This window comes from Gigantopelta aegis, chromosome 10, assembly GCF_016097555.1.
Source record: "Gigantopelta aegis isolate Gae_Host chromosome 10, Gae_host_genome, whole genome shotgun sequence".
In the NCBI taxonomy this organism is placed as follows: Eukaryota; Metazoa; Mollusca; class Gastropoda; order Neomphalida; family Peltospiridae; genus Gigantopelta; species Gigantopelta aegis.
Window position 1 is genome coordinate 60,947,312 of NC_054708.1, and position 16,709 is coordinate 60,964,020.

At 35.1% G+C, this 16,709-nt stretch overlaps 1 protein-coding gene across 3 annotated transcripts; it reads right to left on the bottom strand.

Annotated features, from left to right (window-relative positions):
- Positions 1–219: 219 nt before the first annotated feature.
- Positions 220–16,658, bottom strand: LOC121382769 (transmembrane protein 230-like). Of its 3 annotated transcripts, none has more exons than XM_041512353.1 (4): positions 16,452–16,658; positions 11,731–11,882; positions 1,471–1,593; positions 220–639 (listed from the first exon to the last, which is right to left on the bottom strand). In XM_041512353.1, the coding sequence occupies exons 2-4, from the start codon at positions 11,815–11,817 to the stop codon at positions 502–504; spliced, it is 348 nt and encodes a 115-aa protein (XP_041368287.1). In that variant the 5' UTR covers positions 11,818–11,882; positions 16,452–16,658; the 3' UTR covers positions 220–501. The 3 variants fall into 3 exon arrangements, with proteins under 3 accessions (XP_041368287.1, XP_041368288.1, XP_041368289.1); XM_041512354.1 differs by lacking the exon at positions 16,452–16,658 and adding an exon at positions 16,158–16,284; XM_041512355.1 differs by lacking the exon at positions 16,452–16,658 and adding an exon at positions 16,210–16,230.
- Positions 16,659–16,709: the final 51 nt, after the last annotated feature.

A 16,709-nucleotide genomic window follows, 5' to 3' on the forward strand; every position in this document is an offset into this window, starting at 1 on the left:
TCTGTTAAATAATATGAAGAAATTACTGTTAGAGATGATTTATCATACAACTTGTGGTTGCCAAATATATTTCACTCACTTTTACTCATTAAATACATTTGGCAACCTCTCACTGTAAGGTACATTGTCTCCAACAGGTACTCCTGTATTATTCTCTATGGACAAGATGACCATGTTGGCCAATAAACTTAACAACACAAAAAAAGATAAATACCTCTAGAAAATAACACATATTTATAACATTATTTAAGAAGACAATATGCGTACAAGTTGTTGCAGGAAGCCATATTCCTCCAACCATTTTTATGGTACCGAATGGCAGCTTATAACCATATGTGTGTGTGTGTACCACAGTGTATGCAACATGTTTGAGTTGTTACAATGTACATTTTCAAGATGGTGTAAACAGATTGATGATGCAAGCCTAGTTATCAGGCTCTAGTCATATTTGGTAAGCACCAATCTCCAAATATTACACAGGGGTCAGCTGGAGGGTGCTAGCTATTCGAACTCTGGAATATCGTCGTATGAGTAACCCGTATATCCCTTGTAAGCATAATATGCTATCCTGACATGGTAGAAACCAGGAATAAACATCACGCCTCCGATTAGAAGAACTGGCCACGTTCTGTCAGAATACTGAAAGACAAGGAAACCGTAACTGGTAACATTTCATCAACAGTAACAGGTGCAGATCTAGGCTGGTTTGTAAAAGGGGCTATATATGTATGTGAAAGAGGAAGGGGAGGGCACCAGGTATGGTAAAAGGTGTTTGAATAGGCTTTTGTTTATTTTTGTAAAAAAACAAATTGGGGGGGGGGGGGGGGCATATGCAGGGAGGAGAAGAGGAGCATGTGTCTCTTGGTGCAAACACCTGGATCCAAGCCTGGTTAACAGACCCCTAAAAATCATGTAATTGCCAGATACTATTATTCAGGATTTAAAAACAATCCTCAAATGCACATGTACATTTACAAATGCATCACTTTCTCATCTGCTTCAAACAAATTGTTTAAGATTGGAGACATCGTATGTATGGATGGATGGATGGATGGATGGATGGATGAATGATTTAATGACAACAATAATTTTTTTTTATCATATACTGATCATCAAACATAAGGTACTGAGGTCTAATGCATTATTATTAAGCCTGAAACTTAGCCTGACTTTAATATAGTTAAATTATTGGCAGCATAATATGTAGGCCATGTCAACAGTTCCTTGCGGGCTGGTAACAAAAAAGGGGAAATCTAAGCATGTTATGTACAAGGCACATTTACATAACTACTAGTGTACTCTGATAATAAACACAAATAAGCGCACATTACACAATCATAAAATAAAGTTACCAAGAGTCTAGCGATTGTCAAAACAAATGTTGACTTCTTTTGTGAAATAAAACTAAAATATAGATACATTATGATTTTTGTTTTTCTCTATCACAATGCAATACTATCACGATTTTACCTGAGCATCAATGTAACCAGTGAGAAGGAGCGCTCCGATGATAATTAACACAGATCCTCCAACAAACAAAACGGTCGCCAGAAGAATTGCTTTATAAGGTACCTTTGGAGGTGGTTTCTGAAACTAAAAACAGTAATGACAAATATAACAATTAACTATTACAGTTAAATATTACAAACCACTTTTTGCTTTGTTAACTTCTTAGGTATAATAGTTTAAAGAGTGACTCTTGGTTTTATACAGAAACGACCATGCTTTTTGTTTTAATCCTACTCCACTAGCTTAATGGGTTCTTACAATGAGATGCAGGTTGTTAGAGACTGCCGTTTTAAAGATGTGTAAGGCCACTATACGGATTTCTCTCTTTGCTAACCACTAACACTACTAATCCCAGATAGCTGAGGTGTTTGCCCAGGCCACTGTGTTTGACCTTTAATTGGATAGAATATAGATGTAATGTAATGAGTTGTAACTGTCCAGTTGGGACACCAAATTGGGGTGGGTGGGCGAATAAAATTGTCAATTGGTCCCATGTGAGGTCATCACTAAGGTACCTCTTGGGGTGGGGGGAGAAAAAAAGGAATACATTTTAAAAAATAATATATATGTGGTTGAAAAATCCTATACGAGCACAATTAATGTCCCCTTGTTTCTGTACAAATTTAGATTCTGATACAGTGTGTTGACTTTTAGAAGTTAATACCACTACAACAATTTCTCTCTCACTAATCACAGGGCAGGTGGGATGGAGTTCAGTGGTAAAGCACTCGCTTGATGCGCGGTCAGTCTAGGATTGACCTCGTTAATCAGCCCATTTGGCTATTTCTCATTCTATCCAGTGCACCAGGACTGGTATATCATAGGCTGTGGTGTGTGCTATCTTATCTGTGGAATAGTGCAAATATAGAAGATCCCTTGCTACTAATGGAAAAATGTAGGAGGTTTTTTCTCTAAGACTATAAGAATAAGAATAATTTATTTGCATAACACCCGAATATGGGCAGAGCAAAAATAACAATATAATATACATTTATCTGCAGTAACAGTAACATAAATATACATTAATTACATGAACAAACATCTGAATCAACAAATACATATGTAATTTAAGCCTTATTACTAGTGATATTAATATTTAGGTAAAAGCAAATATTGTCAGAAGTGGAGAGCCATAAAAAACCATCAACTATGGCATTCGTGAATTATTTTTCACGAATCCACACACCCTCGTACATTCTCCATTAGTTTATACAGACGTGAAATGCAAATAATTTGAAATTACTTCCAACTCATATGCTTTCACGCAACTTAAAGCATCTCTTTACAAAATTGCAAATGATAGGGCATAATTCCGGAATATTGTTGCGTGTAAGAAATAAGAATTTTTCATTATTAGTCAAAAAAGAAAAATGTGATTCTTGTTTTATTATTTTATGATGTAAATCATTTCTAAAAGCATTATATATAGGGCACGTCATAATGAAATGATATTTGTCTTCAACTTCTAGGGGACAGTTGGGATAATATCTCTCATTCGCAGGGACAGGTGGTTTCTTGTATCTTCCCTTTTCAATCATAAGTGAATGTGAACTTAAACGAAGCCTACTAAAAGCTTTTCTGCTTTCATAGTCTTTGGTATGTAATAAATAGGACTCAACTGAACTCGAAATTTGTTTGAATGACATATATGTGCACATTTTATTACCATATTTGTTAGAATTTTTGTTTGATGTTAACTGTGTCGTAATATACTGCAAAAAGTACTGCTCGCATTTAATTACGATTTCACCTAAAGTGCATGCAGTCGGTAATTCTGGAGTTGAAGATAGATGCGTAGGAATTCCAATTAGGTTTGCAGCATTAATAAGTTTGTTGTTCTGAGCTGACTTTGAGCTATCAATAAACGCAGAAGTTAACAGTGGGTTGTTTGAAGTCTGGATATGTAATACATATTTAAAGGCATTAATAATGATATCATACGTCAGTGGCAATCTTCCTAATTCTGCTAATGCTGCAGCATTACTGGTATATTTATTGACCCCAAAAATCCATTTACAGAATTTTATGTGTACTTTTTCTACATCAAGAGTAAAATAATTTGTGTTACAAACTTGTGGTCCCCAAATTTCACTCCCATATAACAACACTTGTTTAATTAATGTATTGAATAGTTTAATGCAAATATTGATAGGTGGATTGTGTTTGAGAATTGATTTTAATAAGTGATTTAAAGATTTAAGTCCTTTGTTTTTTTAAACACTTTACACCAATGTTGAATTTACCATGGCTGTCTATAGTGATACCCAAATATGTGTAGTCATTAGATATGTTGATTTTGGAGGACCCTATGGTAAAGTTAAGATGATCTGTGTTCATTTTACGCTTATTAAAAACAATAATGTTAGATTTTTCAACATTAATGGGAAGATCATTACATATAGCATATTGATTGACAGCATTCAGCATATTTTGGAGCCCTGATGATGAAGGGGACAGAAGCACCAAATCATCTGCGAATAAGAGATGGTTGATTTTCAAATTATTCACATCAATAGGTTCACATTGTGCATCAAAATACTTAACAATATCATCTATAAAGATATTAAAAAGCAAAGGGGATAAATTACAACCCTGTCGTACACCACGGCTGGGATGGAACATGGGTGATGTACCTGCTGACGTTTTAATTTGATATGAGTCACCTATATATACTATTACTATACTATTGCCAATTATAATGTATACTACTCAAAATAATTTAAGGGTCAGGCGATATTTTCGACATTATTTTCTGAATGTCAATTATATTAGCTAGACCATAATGTCACGCATGGATGGTATTGTTCCATTTGACGAAAGTGGGTCTAAGCAACCCATAAATGAATTAAAATCTACTGTCATTGACACTGTCGACTAGTTCTAATGGCGAAAACATGCTTACATTTGCACGTAAATTAGGGCGAAAGCGAAAGGTCTGCTAAGTGCCCATAACTTGCTTTTTCACAAAGCGCTTCATTTGCACGTGTATTCCATGTTCCCAATGCTGAATTTCCGTATAATTGGAGCTTGCGTTCGTGTACGGTGCACACTCCAAATTCGACAATGGAACGACTTCAACTGACTATCGAAGATCGAGGAAGGGCTATTGCTTGGATTCAGGATGGCAATACGCAAAGAAATGTTGCTCTGAGACTTGGTGTCAGTCAGAGTGTCGTTGGCCTACTGTGGCAACGGTACCAAGCAACGAATTCTGTTCGAAATCGTGCACGTTCGGGAAGACCCCGAAGCACTACAAATAGAGAGGACCGCTACATCACCAATATGGCTCTATGTCAACGCACAACCACTGCACGCCGATTACGTGACAATCTGCGGACTGCGACTGGAACTCGAGAGTCTGATCAAACCATACGCAATCGTCTGAGAGCCAATAATCTACGCTGCCGTCGCCAGGCTGTTCGACCACCACTCCTACCACGTCACAGAACGGCCAGACGTCACTGGTGCACGCTTCATCTGCGGTGGCAACGTGTTCAGTGGGGTCGAGTGATGTTCACTGATGAGTCCAGGTTTAGTCTCCAGTTCAACGACGGTTGGGTTCGTGTCTACAGACGTCCTGGGGAGCGCTTCGCAGATTGGCGGCGGGGCAGTTCTGCAGGATGATAATGCCAGACCCCACCGCGCCAGGGTGGTAACGGACTTTCTCAGACAACAAGGTATCGCCAGGATGGATTGGCCAGCATATTCGTCTGACTTGGCCCCAATAGAGTACGCCTGGGACGAATTAGGCAGGAGAGTTCGGGATAACCATGCCCCTCCGGCCAACCTTCATGATCTGGGTCAACTTCTTATGGCAGAGTGGCAGGCCATTCCCCAAGAGTTCTTCAGACGTCTGATCAACAGCATGAGGCAACGATGTGTCGAGTGTATTCGCACCAGGGGTGGATTCACACACTATTAAACGAATGTTCTAATGTGTAAAATCCATGTTTGACAACCTTCAACTTTGACAGCATGTCATGTGACTTTCTTGTATACAGTGACGTTTATTTGTGTTTTTTTGTAAATATGGAACAATAAATAAAAAAATTGGTGTAGTTTACATCATCAATCTAATACACTCTGAAACTTATTTGGTTATAAATTTTTGACCCTTAAATTCTTTTGAGTAGTATACATAGAGTTAATTAATTTTACAAAGTTACCAGTGATGCCACTTTTCACTAATTTCATTAATAGTTTTTCTCTATTAATCATATCAAAAGCTTTTTTAAAGTCTATGAAAGCTGCATATACAGGTTGGTTAACAGAGATATATTTTTGTACTATGGATTGCAAAATGAACAAATTGTCAGTAGTTCTGTGGTTCTCACGAAAACCACTTTGATTCATACTAAGTATATTGTTTTGTTCCAAATAATTTTTGAGTCTTCTTGACAAATTTTTTGTAAATAGTTTTCCAACACATGAACTTATTGCAATTCCTCTGTAATTGTTAGGGTCTGTTTTGGTTCCCTTTTTATGTAGCATTTTTAAGATTGATTCATTCCACTTTTCTGGGAATGACGAATTTTGTAATACCAAGTTAAATAATTTAACAAAGTAGTAATTCATTGGCAATACAATCTTTTCCACTGGACTTGCCATTCTTTAATAATTTAGTGCTTGCAATAATCTCTGTAGCTGATATAAGCATGTTTAGAGATGGGTTAGGAATGTTCCATTTAGGCGGCATTTTAGTGTGGCCTTCATTTGAATAATCTGAAGTGAGTTTCTTAAAATGTTTGTAACAACTATCTGGATTAGGTAGAATGTCTATATTATTATCTGATAATTGCAGTTGTTTTATTAGATACCAACATTCTTGTTGATCACCATTTATATGATTTTCAATTTGTGATATTATATTTTGTTTATATTGACGAGCTTTATATTTACATAGGCGTTTATATGCTTTTTTTGCGGAGTAAAACCTTTCAAGCAATATTCTGTTATTGGGATATTCTTGCATGTTTTTACAAGCAGTAAGTGCAGAATTTTTTTATTCTTTGCATGCCTGATCAAACCATTTCCGCTTACGTTTAGGTTTATTTGAAGATTTAACAAAAGTCATGGACTTAGGCTTATGGTGGAAAGAACTACCTTCATATCAGCTTCTGCTTTATTAACACCGTCCTTATCATTGCTATAGTTATTCATTATAAAGGATTTTAGAAGAGAATCAACATCTGGACATTGAATGGAACATATAGCCTTTGCTTGACTTTCTTCAGTCCACTTAAATCTACCTGGTAATTTCTCATATTTATATCTACATTTGTTTTGTACATGTTTTTTAGATACTAGATGGACAACTACAAGACAATGGTCTGTTAGTAATGATAATGGTTTAACACACATATACAATATATTTTCAACAAAATCTTCTGAAGCAATCATGTAATCGATCATACTAACGCCACTGTATTTATAACATGTGTATGCGCCTAATGTGTCACCGTATGTCCGACCATTAAGTATTCTAAGTTTAGTCGACATACAAAGATTGGTAAGTTTAGTGCCATTGGAATTAATTATTGTATCTTTGTTATTTCGATTACAACATGAGTCTAATAAGTAATCTTCTGGAACCGGAACATACTGGTCATCATCTTGGGGTATATAGTCAGATAAATCTGCAGTGCGAGCATTGAAATCTCCACCTAAAATAATGTGACAGTCATTACTTCTTAAACTATTGATATCATTTTCTATTTGTAAGAAAGGGTCTGTGGCACATGTCAAACTGTAGCTAGAATTGCTTGGTGGTATATATACTGATCCCAGCAAGACATCTTTTTGCAGTTGAAGCAGATTTCCTGATATTTTCACCCAAAGAACATACGGACACTTTGTTTTGATAAGATGAACATACTGCTTCAGATGTTTCTTGAAATAGAATATAATACCACCTTTAGATTTTACAGATATTCGATGTTTTTCAAAATATTCAAACGAGTCAATGTCTAAACTATTTTTGGACTCCTCAGAGTGCCAAGATTCAACTGGCGTAACAAAATCTAAATGCTTAACACAACGCAAAAAGTCAAAATCGTTCAATTTTATCAAAACTCCAGAAATGTTCCAACAAGAATATTTAAACCTCATATCAATGTATAACGTTGAAAAACTAGTAAATAAATACTCGTATTTGCTATGTGAAAGACTAACTTATAATAATTATAGTCTAACTAATTAATGAATGAGCATCGACCAGACTATATGACTAAATGTGACATTCTAGAAAAAGTTATACATGCACATGTGTATATTTTCTAGTTTGGGAATCACTTTAAGAAAACTTTCCACTCCATTGTTCAAGAAGAATGTTGAACTGCTGGAAGTGATGTTTCATCATTTCAAGCTTATCCATGGAGCTTTTGTTAATATCAGGCTGAGTATCTTTGTAGTGAGGCACGACGACCTTTGATTGTGTTCGCTGTGGCCACTTTATATTTTTCACGATGAGACTGGTACCCATGACACTTGGATGCAACAAGTCTCTAATTTTTCTGTTGAGGTGCACCATAGCAAGTGGTGAAATATTTTGTATGATCAATGAAATGACATTCTTTTCCATTGCAAAATGCTGACACTGTGTCATTTGATTTTAAAACCACACCGTTGATGTCTTTGTTTCCTTTAGTTGGGATGATGGAGGAGAAATATATATGTGCATTTGGTACTGTTGACCTTGTTGCTGCGATCAGTGCATCCAAATGTTTTCTTTGAACAGGTTGCATGGTTTTGCATTGGTTGATACCCAAGTGGAATGTAATTCTTTTAACTCTGTGATTAACATGTTGTTGGTTAAGCCAGTCTATCAGCTGATAATATTTAAGACCAGGCTTACATATTATTTGACATGTGTCATTTTCGTGTGTTGCCATCTTAGTTGCATGTAGTCCTTTAATGACCGAGTCTCCGATGATTAAATTAGTAGTATTGTGTTTAATGTTCTCTGTACTGTTTGGTATCGTAAACATCAATGTTGATGACGTCGACGCATCATTTTGGGTCATACGTGGCATTGTAGAGTTCTGGCCAAAGCCTGTAACTACTTCTATTTCTTCATACTCAGGTTTGTCTTCTAGTATTTCATATTTATTTCGTAATGGTATATTTCTTGTGACTAGAACTTGTTCATTCTTTGTAGCAATTGGCTTTTTTCTTGAGTCAGTAATTAATGCATTTGTATTTGATGTTTCTTTGTTTATTGCATTGCCGACAATGTTAACTGATCCAGACGCCAGGTTTCTTTTCACTACATTACTGTAGCTTTGTGGAGCTACACATGGGACTTGGTTATGAGAATCTTTTGACAAATGATTATCATTGTTGTCTGTGGATATCATTGTACTTTGTATCATCAATTGCTCAGTTTTAGATCTGTACTCTTGCAACTTTTTTCGAAGATTTCCATTCTCATTTTCTAGATGAGCTACCCGATTTGTAAGTTTTTCTATGATTGCATTTGTTCGTGAATTAATCATTTCTATGTGTGTTACATCCGTAGATAGGTGTTTCGCTTCAGTTTTCATTTGGTTGGTGACAGCTACTCTGAGATCAGCAATTGTTGTATCTATGTGATCCTTGATGTCGCTGTGTGACTCTTGTAATTGGCCAACCGTATCTTCCAGGGATGATATTCTGTCGATGAGTAATTTGTGTGCATTTAATTCCTTTAATGATTTGTTATGCATCGATAATATTTGTTTACGTGAAACTGTAGATTTTCTCTTGGGTGTGAATTTACATTTAGGAGATGTAGAATGGACAGTTTTGATATAGGTTTGATCTTCGTCTGGTGTTGAGTTCTCCATAAAAGAAAATTCTCTCATTTGTGTTATCGGGCTATCTTGACTTTGTTTCTTTGGACTATTATTTGGATTTGATGTAGATGTTGAGGTTTGTGATTGTTCATCAATGCAATATTGTACGGCTGTTTCAACTGATTTGATTAACGACGGCTGTGAAATGTCAACAAGAGTATCACCTGCCATGTTAGCAGCTTGTTCAAATATTGCTGGCAGTTCATTTTCAAGCCACCACGCAACCATCAACTGTCTACCCTGAACCATAACTTTCATCGTCGTGCGAAACAAATGAATCATTACAAGTTGTTTGCCTGTGTGATCAAGGACTTTAATTTTATCTTCCACGATAGCACCCTGTTCATCTTTTGACTCTATCCATTTTATTTCTAAACGAGTATCTTGTTCGTCTACAATATCCCAATAACGGCGCTGTATTTCCCCTTTTACATTCTCAAATCGCTTTGTGTCCAGTTGTATTACAACAGTTTTACCGTTGTTTTTTACTTGTATGTCTTGTACATTTACATTCCATAATTTCAATTTTCTTTGGAGTGCTTTAGTTTTGTTAAGTATATAGCTTTTGTTTTCAATTTCACGAACTGGTAGTATATTTGGACTGAGACAACTCAAGCTTGATACTGTACATACTGTGTGTTGCTTGGACGTTTGTGGTGTATCATTCATTTTGAAGAGTGTTTATTTTTATCAAATAGTTATATCATAACATCCGGTCTGGGCTCTTGTTCATTTCATTAATACTTACATATTTAAAAATAATTATTTATATTTCACAATATTAAAAAGTTTTGTTTGGAGTGTTCAGAGCGTCATTTTAATAATTTGTTATGGATCCGCCATTATCAAATATTTTCCGTTGGATCAGGAAACTATTCATCAGTTGATATAGACAAATAAATCACAGTAAATATAACAAATGTACACAAATATTACCACAAATAAAGTTCCACACAGTTTTCCACTTTCACATTGTAGCTTTGTCACATATCTCATTACAGTTTTGTCACACTGTTAAACTAAGTACTTTTGAACAGCACCATCATGACGTCTATATGTCAAAATTACCAAATGTTGGCCATTCAATAGCATTAATGAATCAATGTGCTCTAGTGGTGTTGTTAAACAAAACAAACTATATCTCTAATTATCCCACCAACACTGTCGATAGACACTTTTTTATCTGTTGCAAATGAACTAACCAGGATGAGTATCTGGAATGCAAGTTTTATGCACACTGAACTAAATCTTCCATTTTCAAAACTACATCTAGGACAGATAATGCTTACAAATTTCCATAATCATTAATGACATGTGACAAAATGTAAGACTCTTGTTATAATGTACCTGTTGAACTGTTCCTAGCTAAAATTATAATACAGGTCTATCAAATGCTCATGAGTGGGGGTCCTGGGAATGTACCCCTACAGATATATATACCAGTATTAAGACAAAAAGATTTAGCAATTTGGTAAATGTGGTTAAAGAAAAGAATCTGAAGTAACAAGAGACTTTCAGTACAAAATAAAACGTGTCACTGTCACCTAACTGAATGTAAGCTTGTATTTTACAGTACAATGTAGTACATGTATTGGTACCAAATGGCTGAACTTTTTCATCTTAGTACATGTGTATATGTAAGAAAAACAAACTAAAGACAATGGTGAGTAAATTACGTACGAGTCAAATACGAACCAAATCAAATCTTTCACAGTCTGACATTTGCTGGACGGTGAAGAAAGCTGTTAAAGTTCATTACCAGCACATTCGTATTATGACAACATCAAAGAAGGAACACACGAACAGTGGAACAGCTGCTGGCTTAGACTGTGATATTATTTGCAGTTCAGGCTGTTGCCGTGTCAATAATAGAATCTTAAGCATTTCTTAGCCCTATCTATTTCATGACACAATTATGAAATGTAACATTTTTATGAGAATTTTTTTAAAGGAGTGGATGTAACATTTAAAAGGGGGCACCTACAATATGCAGACGAGTGCAAAATTTAGAAAGAGAACCTACAATATTCAAAAGAACAGTTTTATAACATACATTATAATTGGCAATACCCCCCACCCCCCCCCAAAAAAAAAACCCTGCCAAGCCAACAGAAATATTACATGCCCCCCACCCCCACCCTCAACTAACACAAATGCATGCATTTATTTCATAAACACTGGGGGAGGGTGGGGTGGAGATGGCACTACACACTGCAAAATCAACACTATTTTATGTTTACTTTTAGAAAGGGGACAACATAAAATCAAACGCTTTGAATGTTTGTGAAAATGTTGGTAACTGTAATAATTATATATTTTATTGATTCAAAAACAGCTAAAACTTCTAATAGTTCTATCGTGAAAAAGAAAAATCATTAAAAATATGAACCTGTAAATCTATGTAACCATCATCAGCTTTGGTGAGCTTGTGGTACCTAGCTCCGTCTGTCATGGAGGAAACAGCCCGTTTGGACATGCTACTGGGAAAAAATCAATTCCTGACACGTACTGAGGCACCCAGCTGCTGACTGCCAGTCATCACTGTAGTAAAGAAACATCAATAATAAGCATATGTGAGTAAGTAAAGCAAATCACTCTGCTGCTAAGATATAAAAGGTTTAAGACAGGAACCAGCTGTTAACTTAGGCATGAAAATAATCATAAAAATAATTATTATTATTTATTTATTTTTATTTAAAGGTAAAACTAGTAAATACCACAAAATCATTCTCCCTTGAGCAAACACATGGCATAAGGCAATGAGTGTTTTTATGACAACAGCAACAACAGATTAACACATCATATCATTATAAATGCAAGTGTGACCTAAAACAGACATGAATAGTACCCCATACTGTTTGTTGTATTATTTATGTGGGAAATTGCTGTGGTAGGCCACTCAATTCTTATGTGGAATTGCATCACAGACAGCAATAATAGTGAATTGTGAATATTAGGGTTGTATACCTGCCTAAAACAATTTGGAATGCAATACAAAGTAATAATCAGGGTAATATAATAGATCTTCTCCAGCAAGACAAAAATGAAATTCTAAACTAAAATTGGCACATTTATGCAGGTTTTCGAGGGTGAGGAGGGAGATCAATTTCAAGCCCCAGGACTTCCTATTTTATGAGAAGTACTTTTTCGGTTCTGTGCCTAGTGATCACTTGAAGCCACTGGAAACTGTTTTTCAGTATTCTCAGTAATGAAAAATTAAATGACATAACGATGGGTAACAGACATTTGGTTTCATTATTTTGCCAACACAGTACTGGAAACATGTTTCCAGGGTTTCTACCAGAAAGAAATTTTTGGGTATGGCATCATGAAATTGAATATTTACAGTGTGTGTGCTGCATGCACCCGCTGTCCCCCAGAAAGAAAATGGGTTTGGTTTAGGCTTAGGGTTAAGAAAATCTTACAGTGATGATAAGTCATTAATTTTGTCAAAAGGTTAACTTAAAAAAATAAAATCTGCAAAAAACTAATTTGAGCATGTGTAAAGTATTTTTCTAAATGATAAGTAGATTTAATAAATGTCGGAAGAATTTAACAAACATTGCCAACATTCAGTAATCATTAGCATTTAATGAAAGTTGGTACATTTAACAGATAGGCCTATTTTATATATTTATTGCATCATATATTAAAAAAAACCTTATATATTTATAATTTAGAAGATTAAATAAACTATGTAAACATGTCATACATGCTTAATTTAAACCAGTTAAAAATAAAACAATCATTCTTGTTCCTCTGCACTCATTTCGTTTTGTTTGGTGCCTGCTTATTCTTTTTGCCTTTTTTTTGTTTAATACTATTTGCCACTTTGTTCTTTTTGGGTAGGGAAGGTGTGGGTTTTTTTTTTATTGCCTCATAATGCATGATGGTATTAATTACTTGTATTTTCAGTATTATTTCAGTCTGATGTAATTAGTCTGCAAGAAGGAGGAAGGAAATGGTTTATTTAACGACGCACTCAACACATTTTATTTACGGTTATATGGCGTCGGACATATGGTTAAGGACCACACAGATATTGAGGGAGGAAACCTACTGTCGACACTTCATGGGCTACTCTTTTCGATTAGCAGCAAGGGATCTTTTATATGCACCATCCCATAAACAGGATAGCACATACCACACACAGCCTTTGATGTGCCAGTCGTGGTGCACTGGCTGGAGCAAGAAATAGCCCAATGGGCCCACTGACAGGGATCGATACCAAACCGACTGCGCATCAAGCGAGCATTGTACCACTGGGCTACGTCCCATCCCTCTGCAAGAAAGAAGGTTACCATCTGAGCATTCACACCTCGGTGATCTGATACATACTTGTTTCACCATTGCATAAATAAAACTAGTGACACTACAGCTTATCTTGTATTTGGTCTATTTTTTAAGTTTCTGTGTCTATCCTATTAAGATAGTTTACCATTTCTACTAAAAGGTATTGTATTTACCAATTAGTAAATACAGAATGGCAGGCTTTATAGGAAGGAAGAAGGAAGGAAGAAATGTTTTATTCAACGACACATTTGACATATTTTAATTATTTATATGGCATCGGACACATGGATAAGGACCACAGAGACAATTAGAGAGGAACCTGAACATTGCAGCCATGCCATGGTCTACTTGGGATTTTGTATATATCTGATGTAACCATTATATGTACTTATTATGTTGTCAAATGTATGCCCTCTTTTATGATTCATATATGAAATAGACGATTTGAACTTGAATTATATGCACCATCCCACAGACAGGAAGTCACTGGAATATTACATATTGTCTTTAAATCGCTCCCAGTACTTATTTGAACATGCCTCTTTTACATGGCAGTTAACTTATCATTAAATGTCTTGCCTACCATAAACTGATTTGGTATCACTGACAGCTGCATCCATAGCCTGAGTACTCTACCGTTTGAGAGCAAGTCAGACGTCTGAATGGTTATAATCACTCTCTCAGTCAGAGATAACTCTGTATAACGAAAACATAGAATTGCTGCTTACTAGCGGATAAGCTCAGTAGACAACAATTCCCGCTCTATTACAACAATAATTTTATTTTGACATTAAATACCATTACATTTATTATTTTTGAGTTTGCCGATAACAAATATTTCACATATTAACCACTAATACACACACTACTGGAACAAACTCATCAGCAACCCTTTTCAACAATGTTTCAGTTAAATATGTAGGTGCCGACAGGTTTCTTCTTGTAGTGTATGTATTAGTGATTAAAATGTGAAAAAAAAATTATCAGTGAATAAAAAATGACAGGTAAAAGTATTTAATGTCAAACAGGATTATTGTTACATTAGTCGATTAAGGTTGACGACAGTCGCTTTTCGCACCCTTGTTTTGGCTTCATACACAATAAATATAGCATATCTTATCGTAATTTCACTTGAAATCCATATTTCATAAAAGCTACAATTTTTTAATCACAAGATTTTGTTCAAACACATTCAGGTGGGGTGCGACGATTTACCCAATACTACCCAATACAGAATACTTACCCAATACTACCCAATACTTACCCAATACTTACCCAATACCACTACTAACTGTTATATCATCACGCAAGGACCCCTAAACCTGGATATTATTTACACGTGTTTAATGATCATACTGATATTAACAACAACAATCATATTCATATTTGAATAATTCGCATATTACTTATTGAATGTTTGCTTAAAACGCACTCCCACTTTGCGTCTTGGGAACATAACGAGGGGTGTGAATTTTGAGCACAATCACAAGTAATTTCTATTTTTTTGTCAAAGTTTAAAAAAAATTTAGAATATCTTTAAAAAATATTTTTAGACTTGCCCACTCAAAAACTGCATCTAATAAACTGGTAATGTAAATATATAATATCTAATGACTAAAGGTCTTGTACCTGATTTGGCAGACGCTTCAAAAATGTATGTTTTCTGATCACAGTAATGTGATAAAAATTGTCCATATCATCAAGATTAGAATAATATTTATTTTTTTAGTGGTTAGTAGTGGTATTGGGTAAGTATTGGGTAAGTATTGGGTAGTATTGGGTAAGTATTGGGTAAGTATTGGGTAGTATTGGGCAAGTATTGGGTAGTATTGGGTAATTCGTCGCACCGTTCAGGTGCATTAGTAATATTCAAACAAAACAATTTCAATAGCAATTTTGTATTGGAATTTTTCCAGCATTCTTTAAACAGAAATGTCATGTACCCAGTTTAGGGTTATTGTAAGGAGATGGAAAGTGACGTCATTCAAATTCAAAATTAGCTATATTATTACAATGCTTTGCCACATTAAAATAAAAACTGGTCTACTAACCCTGACCCCTGTCAAATTTCTATAACAAGCAGACAACGCTGTTACAGGTCGGTATTTTTTATTTTTCATAATTCTGGACAAGAAATAAAAAGTACCTATTGTCAAATATATCATATCAAAAAATTACCATTGTATATGGCTTATTTATTGTGTACGAAACCAAAACAAGGGTCCGAATAGTGATTGTCATAGATCTTAAATCAAGACTCTTTGCCAACCCGGTAGTAGGCAGGTAGTAGGCAGGTCAGAGTATTTAACGTGCACATTTTGAACAAGCTGTTTCTAGCACCTGCCGGTAGTAGGCAGAAAATCTGTTTTTGTTATATAAAGTTATTTGTGATGTCATAATTTAATAAAGTACAACTTGTTTTAACATGCATTAAGATAAACTAAAGCAGCTGTAACTATAAACCCGGGACGGATCTACTATCTAGTTCATCAAAATAAACAACAATAATAATAATAAAAAGACCTCGCTTATGCTGGAGCTTAGTTACGGTATTGTAATGGAAACTTTCGCCTACGTCTCGATGACCGTGTCGATGTCAGCGCTACGTTATCGTATCTAGCTGGAGCCTCGTCCAGTCGTCGAGGTTTATTTTGATGAACCAAGCGGATCGGATGAAGTTGGAACTTGTAACATAGCTACCGGACAATCTATCATCTATGGCTGTACTTTACACAAAATCGGCGACAACATCTAATATGAACCAATCCCCATGCTCAAAGTAGCGCTGGAGAAAGAAGTACAATGTCAATATATTACCTGGTACGATAAGAATGTTTGCTTTTCGATGATCTGTCAAATAAAGACGGAAGTGCGATAAGAATTTACAGTGACCTCCCCAATACTCCTTTCTAAACGTTCAGTTTTTAAATTTATATATAAAATAATATGTTTCATTTATATTTTATTTCAACTAGCATATTACAACATTTTAAGTAAATTATACACTACGTTAAGTATTTTTTTTAATATATAAAGATTAGTATAATGCCTTGTTCATCGGGTTTATATAAAATA